The sequence below is a fragment of the Podarcis cretensis genome (genome assembly GCF_951804945.1).
Source record: "Podarcis cretensis genome assembly, chromosome: 12".
NCBI classification, from domain to species: domain Eukaryota; kingdom Metazoa; phylum Chordata; class Lepidosauria; order Squamata; family Lacertidae; genus Podarcis; species Podarcis cretensis.
The window spans coordinates 4,370,660-4,385,104 of record NC_137181.1 but is presented as its reverse complement, the minus strand read 5'-3'; the positions used below and the strand labels follow the sequence as shown (position 1 = coordinate 4,385,104).

Genomic DNA, 14,445 nt, shown 5'->3' with positions numbered 1-14,445 from the left:
TTGGGAGATCTTGCTCCTGACCTCGAGGCTCAAGTGCCGGTCGGGTGTCTCCCACAGAGAACCTTTTTGGAATTTAAAGGCAGTGTTTCAGCCACGTTCAAATGTGGCCCTCGAAATCCACAGGCAGAATGTTACCCTGGCTCTGTTCAGAATCAGATGTGGGAATCTAGGCTAGTAAGTGATCGGCATCATGTGTGCCTGTAATGGTTCTAGGGGTTGCTCGTGCGTAAATCGGCGCCACGCTTGGCTGAGTTACCTGGGTGTACCCTTTCTGTCCGGACAGCCACTCACCCATGGCTGTCTCAATCGCTGGCAGAATCCGTCAGTGGGCGTTTCTTGAACTTCTTCCAGCAAAGAAGCTCTTTGACGCCTAGTCTCCGCCTACTCTCCCTGCGCGGAAGCCTTCTGCGCAGGGAGGGTGTGGGCAGCGGAGGACCCGTGCTCTCCCCGCTGGTCTCCGGCGAGGAGTCATGGAGCCACCTCGCCGATTCCCCCATCTGCCCCCCTTCTCCACTGGTGTTACGCTGATTTCCTTCCCCAGAAGATGGGCTGTTTCTCTCCCTCCCGGTACGCTCTACCGGAATCCCTCTGGAGCCCTCCCTCTCCCTCTGGCTCCGATGGCAGTTCCCTGACAGTGCCTAACTTCATTTCCGGGCAAAGATTTTAATTTGCATCCTTTTGGTTTTCATCAGCACAGTTTGCTGGTTCTCCTTTTCAAGGGACTGCTGGAACCTGGTTGCTGAGGGAAAGGTTTTTGCAGTGGCTCCAGGGAAACACACAGACAGCTTCTTGCCATGTGATCTAACGTGTGGGTTAGGTGCTGTTGTCTCGTTTTATCTGCCCAGCCTCCTCCCGTGGGGTTTTCTCAGTTTCCATAAAAGACCTTTTATGTATTTAGAGCTATGATCTGCCAGTACGTCAGATGCAAGTAGATTCTGTGTCCGTGGGGAACAGGAAGCTGAGGGTGTGTCTGCTGTTATCTCTCCCGGTTGCCTTATCTGTGTTTCTCCCTGAGAGGAGGAGCACCACCGCTTGTGGGATTTTCAGAAGAATCTGATTAAGAGACAGTAGATTGCGCTGAGTAATTCTAATTGTAAAAGTATTGAATAGGTTATTGCTAAGGTGGCTGTTCTTGTTTCATAGAAGCTTGGGTTGTTGTGTGTCAGGGAACTGCCATCGGAGCCAGAGGGAGAGGGAGGGCTCCAGAGGGATGCCGGAGAGCGTCCCAGGAGGGAGAGAAGCAGCCCATCTTTTGGGGAGGGAAATCAGCGTAGCACCAGTGGAGGAGGGGGGCAGATGGGGGAATCGGAGAGAAGGCTCCAGGACTCCTCACCGGAGACCAGCGGGGAGAGCACGGGTCCTCCGCTGCCCACACCCTCCCTGCGCAGAAGGCTTCCGCGCAGGGAGAGTAGGAGGAGACTGGGCGTCAAAGAACTTCTTTGCTGGAAGAAGTTCAAGAAACGCCCACTGACGGATTCTGCCAGCGACTGAGACAGCCGCGAGTGCAAGGCTGTCCAGAGAGAAAGGGTTCAACCAGGCAACCTAGCCAGGAGGGGCGGCAACTTACGCACGAGCAACCCCCTTGGAACCATTACATTGTGGATTCTGCTTGTGTGTATACACACAGGGATAGCTTAATGTGGTAAGCCTCTAGATGTTTTGGACTACAACTCCCATCAACCTCAGTCAGCAGGCTCATGGGAGTTGTAGTCCGGCAACATAGGGAGGGCACTGTGCTGGCTATCCCTGCGGTATCGCAGCCTCTCCCAAATTTGGTGCCCACTAATTCCTTGGAATACAACTCCCCTCATTCCCAGCCAACATGGCTGTGCTGGCAAAGGTTGATGGGAGTTGAAGTTCAAAGCGTCGGGAGGCAGGAAAGGATGCTGTAAGCATAAGCTTTCTCATTTTATTTATTTATTTCTAAATTTTTTATTGAACAAGCAGAGTCTTAAAATACATGCAATACCAGCAAACAAACATAGAAATTATTGAGAGTATACATGCAAAAGAACAAAAAGAAAGCAAAAAAAGAAAAAGGGGGGGGGGAGAAAAGAAAAAAGAAAAGAAGAATAAAATTATGAATAGAGTAAAAAAAATAGTAATATCTCATATTTTAGTCTGCAAAGAAAAGAAATGTCTGACTATACCCATGGTACTAATTTTCAAATAAACGATTATTTACACAGTTACACAACATTGTTTTTTGTTAACTTAATTTAACTTTATCTAACATGTACTTTGTTACATGTCCAGGGATGCGGGTGGCGCTGTGGGTTAAACCACAGAGCCTAGGACTTGCCAATCAGAAGACCAGTGGTTTGAATCCCCGCAACGGGGTGAGCTCCTGTTCCTCAGTCCCTGCTCCTGCCAACCTAGCAGTTTGAAAGCACACCAGTGCAAGTAGATAAATAGGTACTGGTCCAGCGGGAAGGTAAACGGTGTTTCCGTGCGCTGCTCTGGTTCGCCAGAAGCGGCTTAGTCCTGCTGGCCGCATGACCCGGAAGCTGTATACCGGCTCCCTCGGCCAGTAAAGCAAGATGAGCGCTGCAACCCCAGAGTCTTCCGCAACTGGACCTAATGGTCAGGGTTCCCTTTACCTTTAGCATGTACTTTGTATTACAAGGCTCATTCAATGTCTGCCAGAAAACTTTTACTATTGCAGTACCCTTTGAGTAAGCATTCTCATTTTAGACCCGCCCTTGTGCTGGCAGCCTATCAAACTAAATATAAGGAAGATACCGACTTTTCCCATTGGTCTGGCTAGCCCTGTATTGGCCAACTAATTGGCTCTTCAGGGTCTCGGGCAACTTGCTATTCAAGCTCCTTTTGAACATCACTGCCAGAGATGCCAAGCATTTACTCTGCCTCACAGCTTACACCAAACGTGGACTAGTATCCCATTCTGAAATGGCACATTTCCCCTTGGAACCAAATAGCTGATGTCTCTTCCCTTCTCTTTTACTGCACAGGTCGGGGACCACAAATTCAGCGCCCACCGGATTGTCTTGGCGGCCTCCATCCCTTACTTCCATGCCATGTTTACAAACGACATGATGGAGTGCAAGCAAGATGAAATTGTCATGCAGGGCATGGATCCAAGGTAATAATAATAATAACAATAATAATTTGTATTATTCATAGCCCGCCCTCCCCAGCCAAGGCCGGGCTCAGGGCGGCTAACAAGCAATAATAAAAACAAGTTGAATGAATACAACATAAAAACAAGATTAAAATATAACATTAAAATATTAAAATGCAGCCTCAGCACAGGAGGAGAAAGGAAAAAGGAAAAAGAAAGAGGGGGAGGGAATCAAATTGGCTCCAAGCCAAAGGCCAGGTGGAACAACTCTGTCTTACAGGCCCTGGTCTCATGAGGCAGAGCGTTCCACCAGGCCGGGGCCAGTGTTGAAAAGGCCCTGTCCCTGGTTCAGGTTAATCTGACTTCCTTAGGGCCCGGGACCACTAGGGTGTTGCTATTTATGGACCTTGAGGCTCTCCGTGGGGCAGATCGGGAGAGGCAGTCCCGTAGGTACGAGGGTCCTAGGCTGTGAAGGGCTTTAAAGGTCAAAAAGCAGCACCTTAAATCTGACCCTGTCCTCCACCGGGAGCCAATGCAGCTGGAAAAGCACTGGGTGAATATGCTCCCATGGCAGAGACCCCATGAGGAGCCTCGCTGCAGCATTCTGCAGCCGCTGGAGTTTCTGGGACAGCTTCAAGGGCAGCCCCGCGTAGAGCGAATTACAGTAGTCAAGCCTGGAGGTGACCGTCGCATGGATCACTGTGGCCAGGTCGGGGCAGGAAAGGTAAGGGACCAACTGCTTGATGGTAATCCATGGGGAGTTCCTTTCAGGGATGTAGCAGCTTAGAAACACTGGAAAAGGGTGTCAGGGCTGGTCGTTGTCCTCTTCAGATCACCACACAAACGCTTCTTGTTCTTTTATAACTTTTTATTGTGTATTAACAAAACAATCTTATAAACAGTTCTTAACTATTATTCCTCAGTATCACTTCTTTCAGCTACCTTCTGAGCTCTGCTTCTCCGTGACCAGCCACTCTCAAAATGTCGAACGCGCCTTTCCCTTCTCTTTTCCACTCTTTTTTCTAACCTCCTGGCTAGAGCTGGCCTGTATCTCCCCTCCTCCCAATCTGAGCTAGAACTGAACCCTTGCCTTTCCTGGGAACAGCCGGTCCCTCCCTGTTGTTCCTCCTGTTCTCTTCTATTAGATTCACTGCTCTCCTCCCCCCCTTGGGGAATGCTTTCTCCCTCTGAGAAACTGGAAACTTCTAACTCTTCCCTGATATCACCCCCTCCCCTAAGTCCCCCTTCCTCCTTCTCAGTTGTGGAAAAAGAAATGAAAAATGAAATGAAAAATTGGAATCTCCATTTACTACTCAATGAAAATGACTTCAAGAACGTGTCAGACATATTGAAATCTTACAAAAAAAAAAAAGCATTGCGGGTCAGTGGCGTAGCGTGGGGGGTGCAGGGGGGGCAGGCCGCACTGGGCGCAACATCTGGGGGTTAGGGTTAGGGGGTCAAATTACTTGCCTTGCCCCGGGTGCTGACAACCCACGCTACGCCACTGTTGCGGGTACAGTCATACCTTGGGTTGGAAGTGCTTCAGGATGAGCGCATTTGAGTTGTGCTCCGCGGCAACCCAGAAGTAACGTAGTGCGTTACTTCCGGGTTTCGCCGCTTGCGCATGCGCAGACGCTCAAAATGACGTCATGCATAGAAGCGCCAGAACATGGCACGCGCAGATGTGCGGACACGGGTTATGTTTGCTTCTAGATGCGAACGGGGCTCCAGAACGCATCCCGTTCGCATCTAGAGGTACCACTGTATTGGAGAATTGCTCAAAGCAGGAGCCATCCTTACTCCAGATACCAAGAAGTAATCAGCGCTCAGAACACGCAGTCAAAGTGATGTGGGAACTTTATGGTGATATACAGAGTACAAAACATTGCACAAGTACAGTGGTACCTCGGGTTAAGTACTTAATTCGTTCCGGAGGTTCATTCTTAACCTGAAACTGTTCTTAACCTGAAGCACCACATTAGCTAATGGGGCCTCCTGCTGCTGCTGCACCGCCGGAGCATGATTTCGGTTCTCATCCTGAAGCAAAGTTCTTAACCCGAGGTACTATTTCTGGGTTAGCAGAGTTTGTAACCTGAAGCGTATGTAACCCGAGGTACCACTGTACTAGAAAATTTGTAACCTCTGGTTTTCCTGCATTATAATACGTAATTATAATCATTACATAATTCATTATATAGTTCCATTTGCAAAAAAAAAATGTTTTATTGATTTCAGGGTGAGTTTTTCTCCCCAAAACATGTGGAAACGGCAGTTCGTTCCTTTGCTTTTAGACAAAAGTTCATCTAACTAAGCTACAGGAACATGCAGTTGTAAAGATGTTATAACCTTAGTACGTCACAGTTGCTGTTTTCCAGCTTATCTCTGCAATCCCAAGGACTAAAAGCGCAATGTTCTTGTCACTGTTGAAGGCCTAGAATCTTTGGAATCTGACAAAGGCCTATCAATCAACACAGACCTTGTCCGGGGTTGAATGTTGCTGCCCCTCCCCACCGCCCCTCACTCAAACACACACACACAATTGTTTTGAAGTTGCTTATAAAGTCATGTGTGTGTTTACTCACATCTCACGCTTTCCCATTCTTCTCTGGCCCGTTTAGCGCACTGGAAGCTCTGATCAACTTTGCCTACAATGGGCACTTGGCAATCGACCAGCAGAATGTCCAGTCCTTGCTGATGGGGGCAAGTTTCCTGCAGCTGCAAAACATCAAGGATGCCTGCTGCTCGTTCCTCAGAGAGAGGTGAGGGCCTGGTTCCAGGGAATCTCGCTGCTATGGCAAAGGGTGTGCTTTTTATTTTATTTTATTTTTTCTATTTTTTCTTTTAACAGATAGAACATATACCGTATTTTTCGCTCTATAAGACGCACTTTTCCCCCTCCAAAAATTCAGGGGAAATGTGTGTGCGTCTTATGGGGCGAATGCAGGCTCCATGGCTTCAGCGAAAGCAACGCGAATAATAATAATAAATTTTATTTATACCCCGCCCTCCCAGCCGAAGCCGGGCTCAAATGTATAACACATTAACATAAAATCAAACAATCACTTAAAATACATCCTCAAATCAGATCAGGATCAGAATAAAATCCAATCAGATGGCAACCCTCAGAATAGGGTTGGGGACCTTAAATGCTCACCAGGCCCAACTGTTGGTGCTGAACTTATATGGGCCTGTGAGAAAAATTGGGAGGCCACTTTAATGCCAGTTCTTATGAAAGGAGAGAGGGAGTCAGACTGAACCCCGACCAAAAGCCTGGCAGAACAGCTCCGCCTTGCAGGCCCTGCGGAAAGATGTCAAGTCCCGCAGGGCCCTAGTCTCTTGGGACAGAGCGTTCCACCAGATTGGAGCCACAGCCGAAAAAGCCCTGGCTCTAGTTGAGGCCAGCCTAACCTCTCTGTGGCCTGGGACTTCAGGATGTTTTTGTTTGAAGACCGTAAATTCCTCTGTGGGAGCACTCCCTCTGCGCTCCAGAGGCTTTGCGTTGCATTCGCTGAAGCCAGGAGAGCAAGAGGGATCGGTGCGCTCTGATCCCTCTCGCTCTCCTGGCTTCGCTTCGCTGGAAAGGCGCTGCGCAGCTTTCCTTCTCTGCGCAGCGCCCATTCAGCGAAGCGGGAGGAGAAATGGAAGGGCTTTCTCCTGCAGCTTTGCTGAAGGGACGCTGCGCAGAGAGGGAGATAATTTTTTTTCTTGTTCTCCCCCTCTAAAACTAGGTGCGTCTTATGGTCGGGTGCGTCCTATAGAGCGAAAAATACGATAAAACATACAAAAGAAAACACACTACAATACTACACAAGAAAAGAAAAGAAAAAACAGAAATAAAACCACATATTCTTTCTAAAGTTCATTTTAAATTTCTTTATTAACTGACTTCCTCGAATCCCCTCTAACTGAATTTCATTATTTCACCTTGTAACAATTCTCCAAAATCATCTTTCTACTGCAGTTAACTCCTTCAATCTACTATCTTCATCTCTTTTCTTATTGACTTAGATCCATATTAATATACAACATCCTTATTCTAATCCTAGGCCTATTTGGTACTTTCAAGTATTTTCTACTTATATTACAATATTTAGTAAATAATCTTTAAATTTCTTCCAATCTTCTTGGTATTCCTCTTCTTTCTGATTGCGGATTCTTCCAGTCAGGTCTGCCAGCTCCAGAAACTCCAACGTCTTCATCTGCCATTCTTCTACCATTGGTATTTCTTGAGATTTCCTTGACGCAGGGTATGCTTTGTGTGAGTGTGTCCCTTATCCCAAAGCGGAATCGTAGGCGCATCAAGATTGCAGAGATTCCGTCCGTCCTCTGCAATCCAGACCATGTGGCATTCTACAAAGCAGGAAGTGTGTGCAAACTAGAGATAGCTCCAGATACGGAAGTGAGGCAAAATCTTCCTTGCACACACACACACACACCAGGGAAAACTCAACCGGCAGCTAGCATTTCCGGGGGCCCACTTTGAGAAGAGCGTAAGAAACGGTGGTCCACCACCTCAGTTGTCATTTCCTGAAAGCAAAATCTGCTGTTGCAGCAGGTATTGAATTTCCTGAAGGCAAAATCTGTTGCTGCAGCAGATACTGTCACTGTACCAGCCCCCAGGCCTTCCCCCCTCCCAGCCCCTAAGACAGGCATAGGCAAACTCAGCCCTCCAGATGTTTTGGGACTACAATTCCCATCATCCCTGACCGCTGGTCCTGTTAGCTAGGGATCATGGGAGTTGTAGTCCAAAAACATCTGGAGGGCCGAGTTTGCCTATACCTGCCCTAAGAAGTCTGTTGAAGGTATGGCTATTTCAAAGCCTTCCCCCCAAGTTAACTTGAGTTGAGTCAAGAAACCTAAGAATACTTCGAGAGAACCACAGAGCCAGCTTAATACAAAGTTATACATTTCTGAATAATAATAATAATTTATTTCTATCCCGCCCTCCCCAGCCAAAGCCGGGCTCAGAGCGGCTAAAAACAGTAAAAATAGCACCGTTTACATAAAATCACAGTCAGTTAATTGAAATACATTCTAAAATCAGTTCAGAATCAAATTAATGGCAACCATTGGGCTAGAGTTCTATGGTGGAACAGCTCTGTCTTGCAGGCCCTGCGGAAAGATGTCAAGTCCCGCAGGGCCCTAGTCTCTTGGGACAGAGCGCTCTGCCAGATCGGGGCCACGGCCGAAAAAGCCCTGGCTCTGGTTGAGGCCAGCCTAACCTCCCTGTGGCCCGGGACCTCCAATATGTTTTTGTTTGAAGACTGTAAGGTCCTCCGTGGGACATACCAGGAGAGGCGGTCCCGTAGGTACGAGGGTCCTAGGCCGTATAGGGCTTTAAAGGTCAAAACCAGCACCTTAAACCTGATCCTGTACTCCACTGGGAGCCAGTGCAGCAGGGAGAAAAGGCAGGTTATAAATACATATATATAAATAATAATGATGATACATTTTTTTTATACATATTTATTAAAGTTTTTTAATTACAAATGCATAAACAATAAACAACATTACTTGTATCATAACATAATTTCGTCACTTCTTTGGACTCCCTCACGTCTCCCGCTTGCACTTACATCGTTACAAAAAAAATTTTTCCAAGCAAATTACCCTCTTATTTGCAATCTTATCTCCGCTCATTTAAATAAAAACCTAACAATTCTCCAAAAAGTTTGTATTTTCCTTAATCTCACTTATCGTCAAATTCAGATCTAATTCAGTGGTGGGCAATTATTTATGATCTAGCATCCTTCTTAGCATTCAACCAAATTACAATATTTTTGTAAGTAAATCTTGAGTTTCCTCCAGTCTTCCTCAACCCTCTCCTGTCCCAGGTCTCGGATTCTACCAGTCATCTCGGCCAGTTGCATATAGTCCATCAGCTGCTTCTGCCACTCTTCCAGTGTGGGTAGATCTTGAGTTTTCCAGCTCTTAGCGATGAGTATCCTTGCTGCCGTTGTTGCATACATAAAAAATGTTCGGTCCTCCTTTAACACCTTCTGGCCGACAATACCCAGAAGGAAGGCCTCTGGTTTCTTAGTGAAGGTATACTTAAATACCTTTTTCAGTTCATTATAAATCATTTCCCAGAAGGCCTTCACTTTAGGGCAGGTCCACCAGAGGTGAAAGAATGTTCCTTCATGTTCTTTACATTTCCAACATTTATTATCAGACAAATGGTATATTTTGGCAAGTTTAACTGGGGTCATGTACCATCTATATATCATTTTCATTACATTTTCCTTCAGAGCATTACATGCAGTGAAGTTCAGCCCAGTGGTCCACAACCTTTCCCAGTCCTCAAACATAATATTATACCCAATGTCCTGAGCCCACTTTATCATAACCGATTTAACCATTTCGTCTTGTGTATTCCATTTTAACAGCAAGTTATACATTCTTGATAATACCTTAGTCTTTGGTTCTAACAATTCTGTTTCCAACTTCGATTTCTCCACCTGGAACCCTACCTTTTTATCGTTTTTAAAAACTTCGTTAATCTGAGCGTAATGTAACCAGTCTCGCACTTTGTCCTTAATTTTCTCCAAACTCTGCAATTTCCAATTGTCTCCATCTTTTTCTAATATTTCCCAATATTTTGGCCATTTGGCCTCCATATTGGGTCTTTTTCGGGCCTTAGCTTCCAGAGGTGAAAGCCACCTCGGAGTTTTGTTTTCCAATAAGTCTTTGTACTTTGTCCAGACATTAAATACTGCTTTCCTGACAATATGGTTCTTAAAGACCTTATTGATCTTAACCTTGTCATACCATAAATATGCATGCCAACCAATATAATGATGATACATTTAAAGCTAGATGAGACTCAGCTCTTCTTCTAGGTTGTTGGGATTGTCCTGTCCCAGCACCTTTGGATAGGTGCCCCATTGGGGTGAGCCAAAGAGGCTACTGGAAGATGGTTTCTCATGAGCAAGTCCCAACAGTTGAGGTGCCTGGAACTCTCTCTTCACCATTTTGGAACTCCCCCTCCCCTTTTTTAAAGAAAAGACCCCGGCTCAGGGGCTGACCAACCTTTGAACCAAAAGCAATAATAATAATAGTAATAATAATAATAATATTTATACCCCACCCATCTGGCTGGGTTTCCCCAGCCACTCTGGGCGGCTTCCAGCAGAATATTAAAATATAGTACAATGATTCATCAAATATTAAAAGCTCCCCTAAACAGGGCTACCTGCAAATGTCTTCTAAAATTCTGATAACCCTTATAGCTTATAGCTTCTCGCAGGGAGGGAACCGCCAGAAGGCCCTTGGAGCTGGACCTCAGTGTCCGGGTGTAGTAGTAGTAATAATAATAATAATAGGAATAATATTTTATATACCACCATTTATCAAAGGATCCCAGGGTGGTGGGAGCTTTGTTGCATCTTAAAGACGAATTAATTTATTGTGGCATGACAGTCTTGGACAACAGTGTACTTTACCAGATCTATGAAATGCTAATAAGTAGAACCAAGTGTAAAGGGACGCGGGTGGCACTGTGGGTTAAACCACAGAGCCTGGGACTTGCTGATCAGAAGGTCGGTGGTTCAAATCCCCGTGACAGGGTGAGCTCCCGTTGCTCGGTCCCTGCTCCTGCCAACCTAGCAGTTCAAAAGCATGTCAAAGTGCAAGTAGATAAATAGGTACTGCTCCGGTGGGAAGGTAAACGGCGTTTCCGTGCGCTGCTCTGGTTTGCCAGAAGTGGCTTAGTCATGCTGGCCACATGACCCGGAAGCTGTACACCGGCTCCCTCGGCCAATAAAGCAAGATGAGTGCCACAACCCCAGAGTCGGCCATGACTGGACCTAATGCTCTGGGGTCCCTTTACCTTTACCTAGAACCAAGTTTAGCTTACTCACTCTAAAAAATATTTGGTTACAGAGACAAATCCCTTTAACAACCTATTTGATCTCTTCCCCCTTACTTTGTTGTTGTTTAGTCATTTAGTCGTGTCCGACTCTTCGTGACCCCATGGACCAGAGCACTCCAGGCACTTCTGTCCTCCACTGCCTCCCGCAGTTTGGTCAAACTCATGCTGGTAGCTTCGAGAACACTATCCAACCATCTTGTCCTCTGTTGTCCCCTTCTCCTTGTGCCCTCCATCCTTCCCAACATCAGGGTCTTTTCCAGGGAGTCTTCTCTTCTCGTGAGGTGGCCAAAGTATTGGAGCCTCAGCTTCAGGATCTGTCCTTCCAGTGAGCACTCAGGGCTGATTTCCTTAAGAATGGATACGTTTGATCTTCTTGCAGTCCATGGGACTCTCAAGAGTCTCCTCCAGCACCAGAATTCAAAAGCATCAATTCTTCGGCGATTAGCCTTCTTTATGGTCCAGCTCTCACTTCCATACATCACTACTGGGAAAACCATAGCTTTTACTATACGGACCTTTGTTGGCAAAGTGATGTCTCTACTTTTTAAGATGCTGTCTAGGTTTGCCATTGCTTTTCTCCCAAGAAGCAGGCGTCTTTTAATTTTGTGGCTGCTGTCACTGTCTGCAGTGATCATGGAGCCCAAGAAAGTAAAATCTCTCACTGCCTCCATTTCTTCCACTTCTATTTGCCAGGAGGTGATGGGACTATTGGCCATGATCTTCATTTTTTTGATGTTGAGCTTCGGACCATATTTTGCGCTCTCCTCTTTCACCCTCAATAAAAGGTTCTTTAATTCCTCCTCACTTTCTGCCATCAAGGTTGTGTCATCTGCGTATCTGAGGTTGTTGAAACTTCTTCCGGCAATCTTAATTCCGGCTTTGGATTCATCCAGCCCAGCCTTTCACATGATGAATTCTGCATATAAGTTAAATAAGCAGGGAGACAATATACAGTCTTGTCGTACTCCTTTCCCTATTTTGAACCAATCAGTTGTTCCATATCCAGTTCTAACTGTAGCTTCTTGTCCCACATAGAGATTTCTCAGGAGACAGATGAGGTGATCAGGCACACCCATTTCTTTAAGAACTTGCCATAGTTTGCTGTGGTCGACACAGTCAAAGGCTTTTGCATAGTCAATGAAGTAGAAGTAGATGTCTTTCTGGAACTCTCTAGCTTACTCCCCCTTACTTACTTTTTTTTAAATACTGATGATTCCTTTGCAGTGTTGCCTGGATGGCTTTAAAATACGATTAGACAAATTCACAGAGGATAAGGCTTTCAGTGGCTACTAGCCTTGATGACTGCGGTTAGAATCAGAACGAGCCACAATCAGGAGAATAGTATTTCAAAAAGCAGGTGCCAAACAAAAGCCAAACCCTAAATTTGTCCACCAATGCAGTCCTCCATAGTAGCATTGCTCCTGAAATCTTTGGTGCTGTGCCCCAAAAGTGTGCATTTGTGGACAGGTTAAACAGCCAGGGTCCTTGATGCAGAAAGTGGAGGCTGCCTTCTTCTGCCCCTGTAGGTCGTTCCCTTTCTCTGTAGAGGACGTTGCCTTCTTCTCAAGTTCACAGTAAGGCGCAGTAAAGGCAGAGGGCCCTATCCACTTCCTTGTCCATTTGTGTCTAGGGCAAAGGTAGAGTGACCTAGAAGAGGAAATTGCTGAGCAGTCTGGCTTTATAGCTTTTGGACTGGAGGGAATGCCTGGCTGAAGATTCTGTGGAATGCTGCCCTGTAACTTGGGCTGGGTCAAAAGACATGCACACTTGTTGCCAGTTCATCAGAAAAGGAGAATTTGAAATATCTGTGGCCTGCCAAGAAGCCATTCTCTCCCCCCCCCCCCCCGCTTCCACTTATACCATTTGAGTTAAGCAGCATCGTTGACATGCCTCTAGTTAAAGGGTCAGAGGACCGGGTGGGTCTTTAGCCAGCTGGCTGTTCCACTGCTTACCTGTATTGCTTGATTTCTCTCTCCCACTCCCGGATGCAATTGTAAATAAGTGCTTCAATAGAAGAGAGGGCTGTAAACTTCACGTCAAAGCCTGCTTTGGCTAATCTTTTAGATAGGGTGGAGAGGAACCTTCTTTCTGTTGGCTGGGGGCTGTAGCTAGCCATGGTCATAGACAGAACCAATTACCGTATTTTTCGCTCTATAGGACACACCCGATCGTAGGACACACCTAGTTTTAGAGGGGGAGAACAAGGGGGGAAAAACACTCCCTCTCTGCACAGCGCCCCTTCAGTGAAGCGGCAGGAGAAACAGAGCTCCTTCCATTTCTCCTCCCGCTTTGCTGAAGGGGCGCTGTGCAGAGAGGGAAAGCTGCGCAGTGCCTCTCCTGGCTTCAAGCAGCTATCCCTGAAGCCAGGAGAGTCTTGCTGTCCTGGCTTCAGTGAAAGGAACCGACCCCTCTCGTTCTCCAGGCTTCAGCGAAAGCAAACCGAAGCCTCCGGAGCGTGGCGGGAGCGCTCCCACTGCGCTTCGGAGGCTTCACATTGCTATCGCTGAAGCCATGGAGCCTGCATTCGCTCCATAAGACGCACACACATTTCCCCTTCATTTTTGGAGGGGGAAAAGTGCGTCTGATAGAGAGAAAAATACGGTATATGGATTTCCAGAAAAGAAAAGGAAAAAACCTGTGGCTTTGCCAGTATAAGATATGCACACACTGTGCCAAAAAGGTTTCCCCTGAAAGAGACGAAAACCTCAGGTAAATGACAGCTGCTAAGTAGGGATTTTTTTATTTTATTTTATTAGATTTACCATACTTTTCCCTCTATAAGACACCCCCTATTTTGTTGTTGTTGTTGTTGTTTAGTCATGCCCGACTCTTCGTGACCCCATGGACCAGAGCACGCCAGGCACCTCAACACACCCCAGGGTCAGCATGGCTGTGTGACTGTGTAAAACAGGGTTTCCCAAACTTTGCTTGTTTTGGACTACAATCCCCATCATCCCTGACCACTGGTCCTGCTAGCTAGGGATGATGGGAGTTGTAGTCCAAAAACAGCTGGAGACCCCGGGTTTGGAAAATCCCATTCTAGAGGGTGACAGGGTGTTGGGGACTGGCTTTTGCGTAGGTCAGACACTTTCTTAGCTGTTCAACTCTCGCATATTCATCTGCACCGTCCTTAAAGGCTTCACCCAAAAAACTGCCTGGGCGTGCGCCAGTTTGCCGAAACTATGATGTGTGCCGTACTCTACGATGCTGCCAACAGCTTTATCCACCAGCACTTTGTGGAGGTTTCTGTGTGCGAAGAGTTCCTGGCCTTGCCCTTGGAAGACGTCCTGGAGCTGGTCTCGAGGGATGAGCTCAACGTTAAGTTAGAGGAGCAGGTAGGTGCCTCCGAAGTCTCAAGGTGGGTTGGTTGCTCATCGCTGTGGTTTAGACCACAGCGCCACCCGCATCCCCTGGAAATAAGATAAACCTTTTCTATTGCAACTCTCAAAGGAAGAGTGTGTGGAACTCACCCTTTCACTTGCTTCCTGCTGTC

The 14,445-nt window shown here is 46.6% G+C and overlaps 1 protein-coding gene across 2 annotated transcripts in view; it reads left to right on the top strand.

The window, feature by feature from the left end:
• Window positions 1–14,445, top strand: part of KLHL18 (kelch like family member 18) — a 57,974-nt gene that overhangs the window by 19,614 nt on the left and 23,915 nt on the right. For both annotated transcript variants that reach the window (XM_079946840.1, XM_079946839.1), the window contains exons 2-4: window positions 2,973–3,103; window positions 5,701–5,841; window positions 14,089–14,287. In XM_079946840.1, coding sequence (XP_079802966.1) covers window positions 2,973–3,103; window positions 5,701–5,841; window positions 14,089–14,287 — 471 coding nt within the window. The remainder of the gene's footprint in view (window positions 1–2,972; window positions 3,104–5,700; window positions 5,842–14,088; window positions 14,288–14,445) is intronic.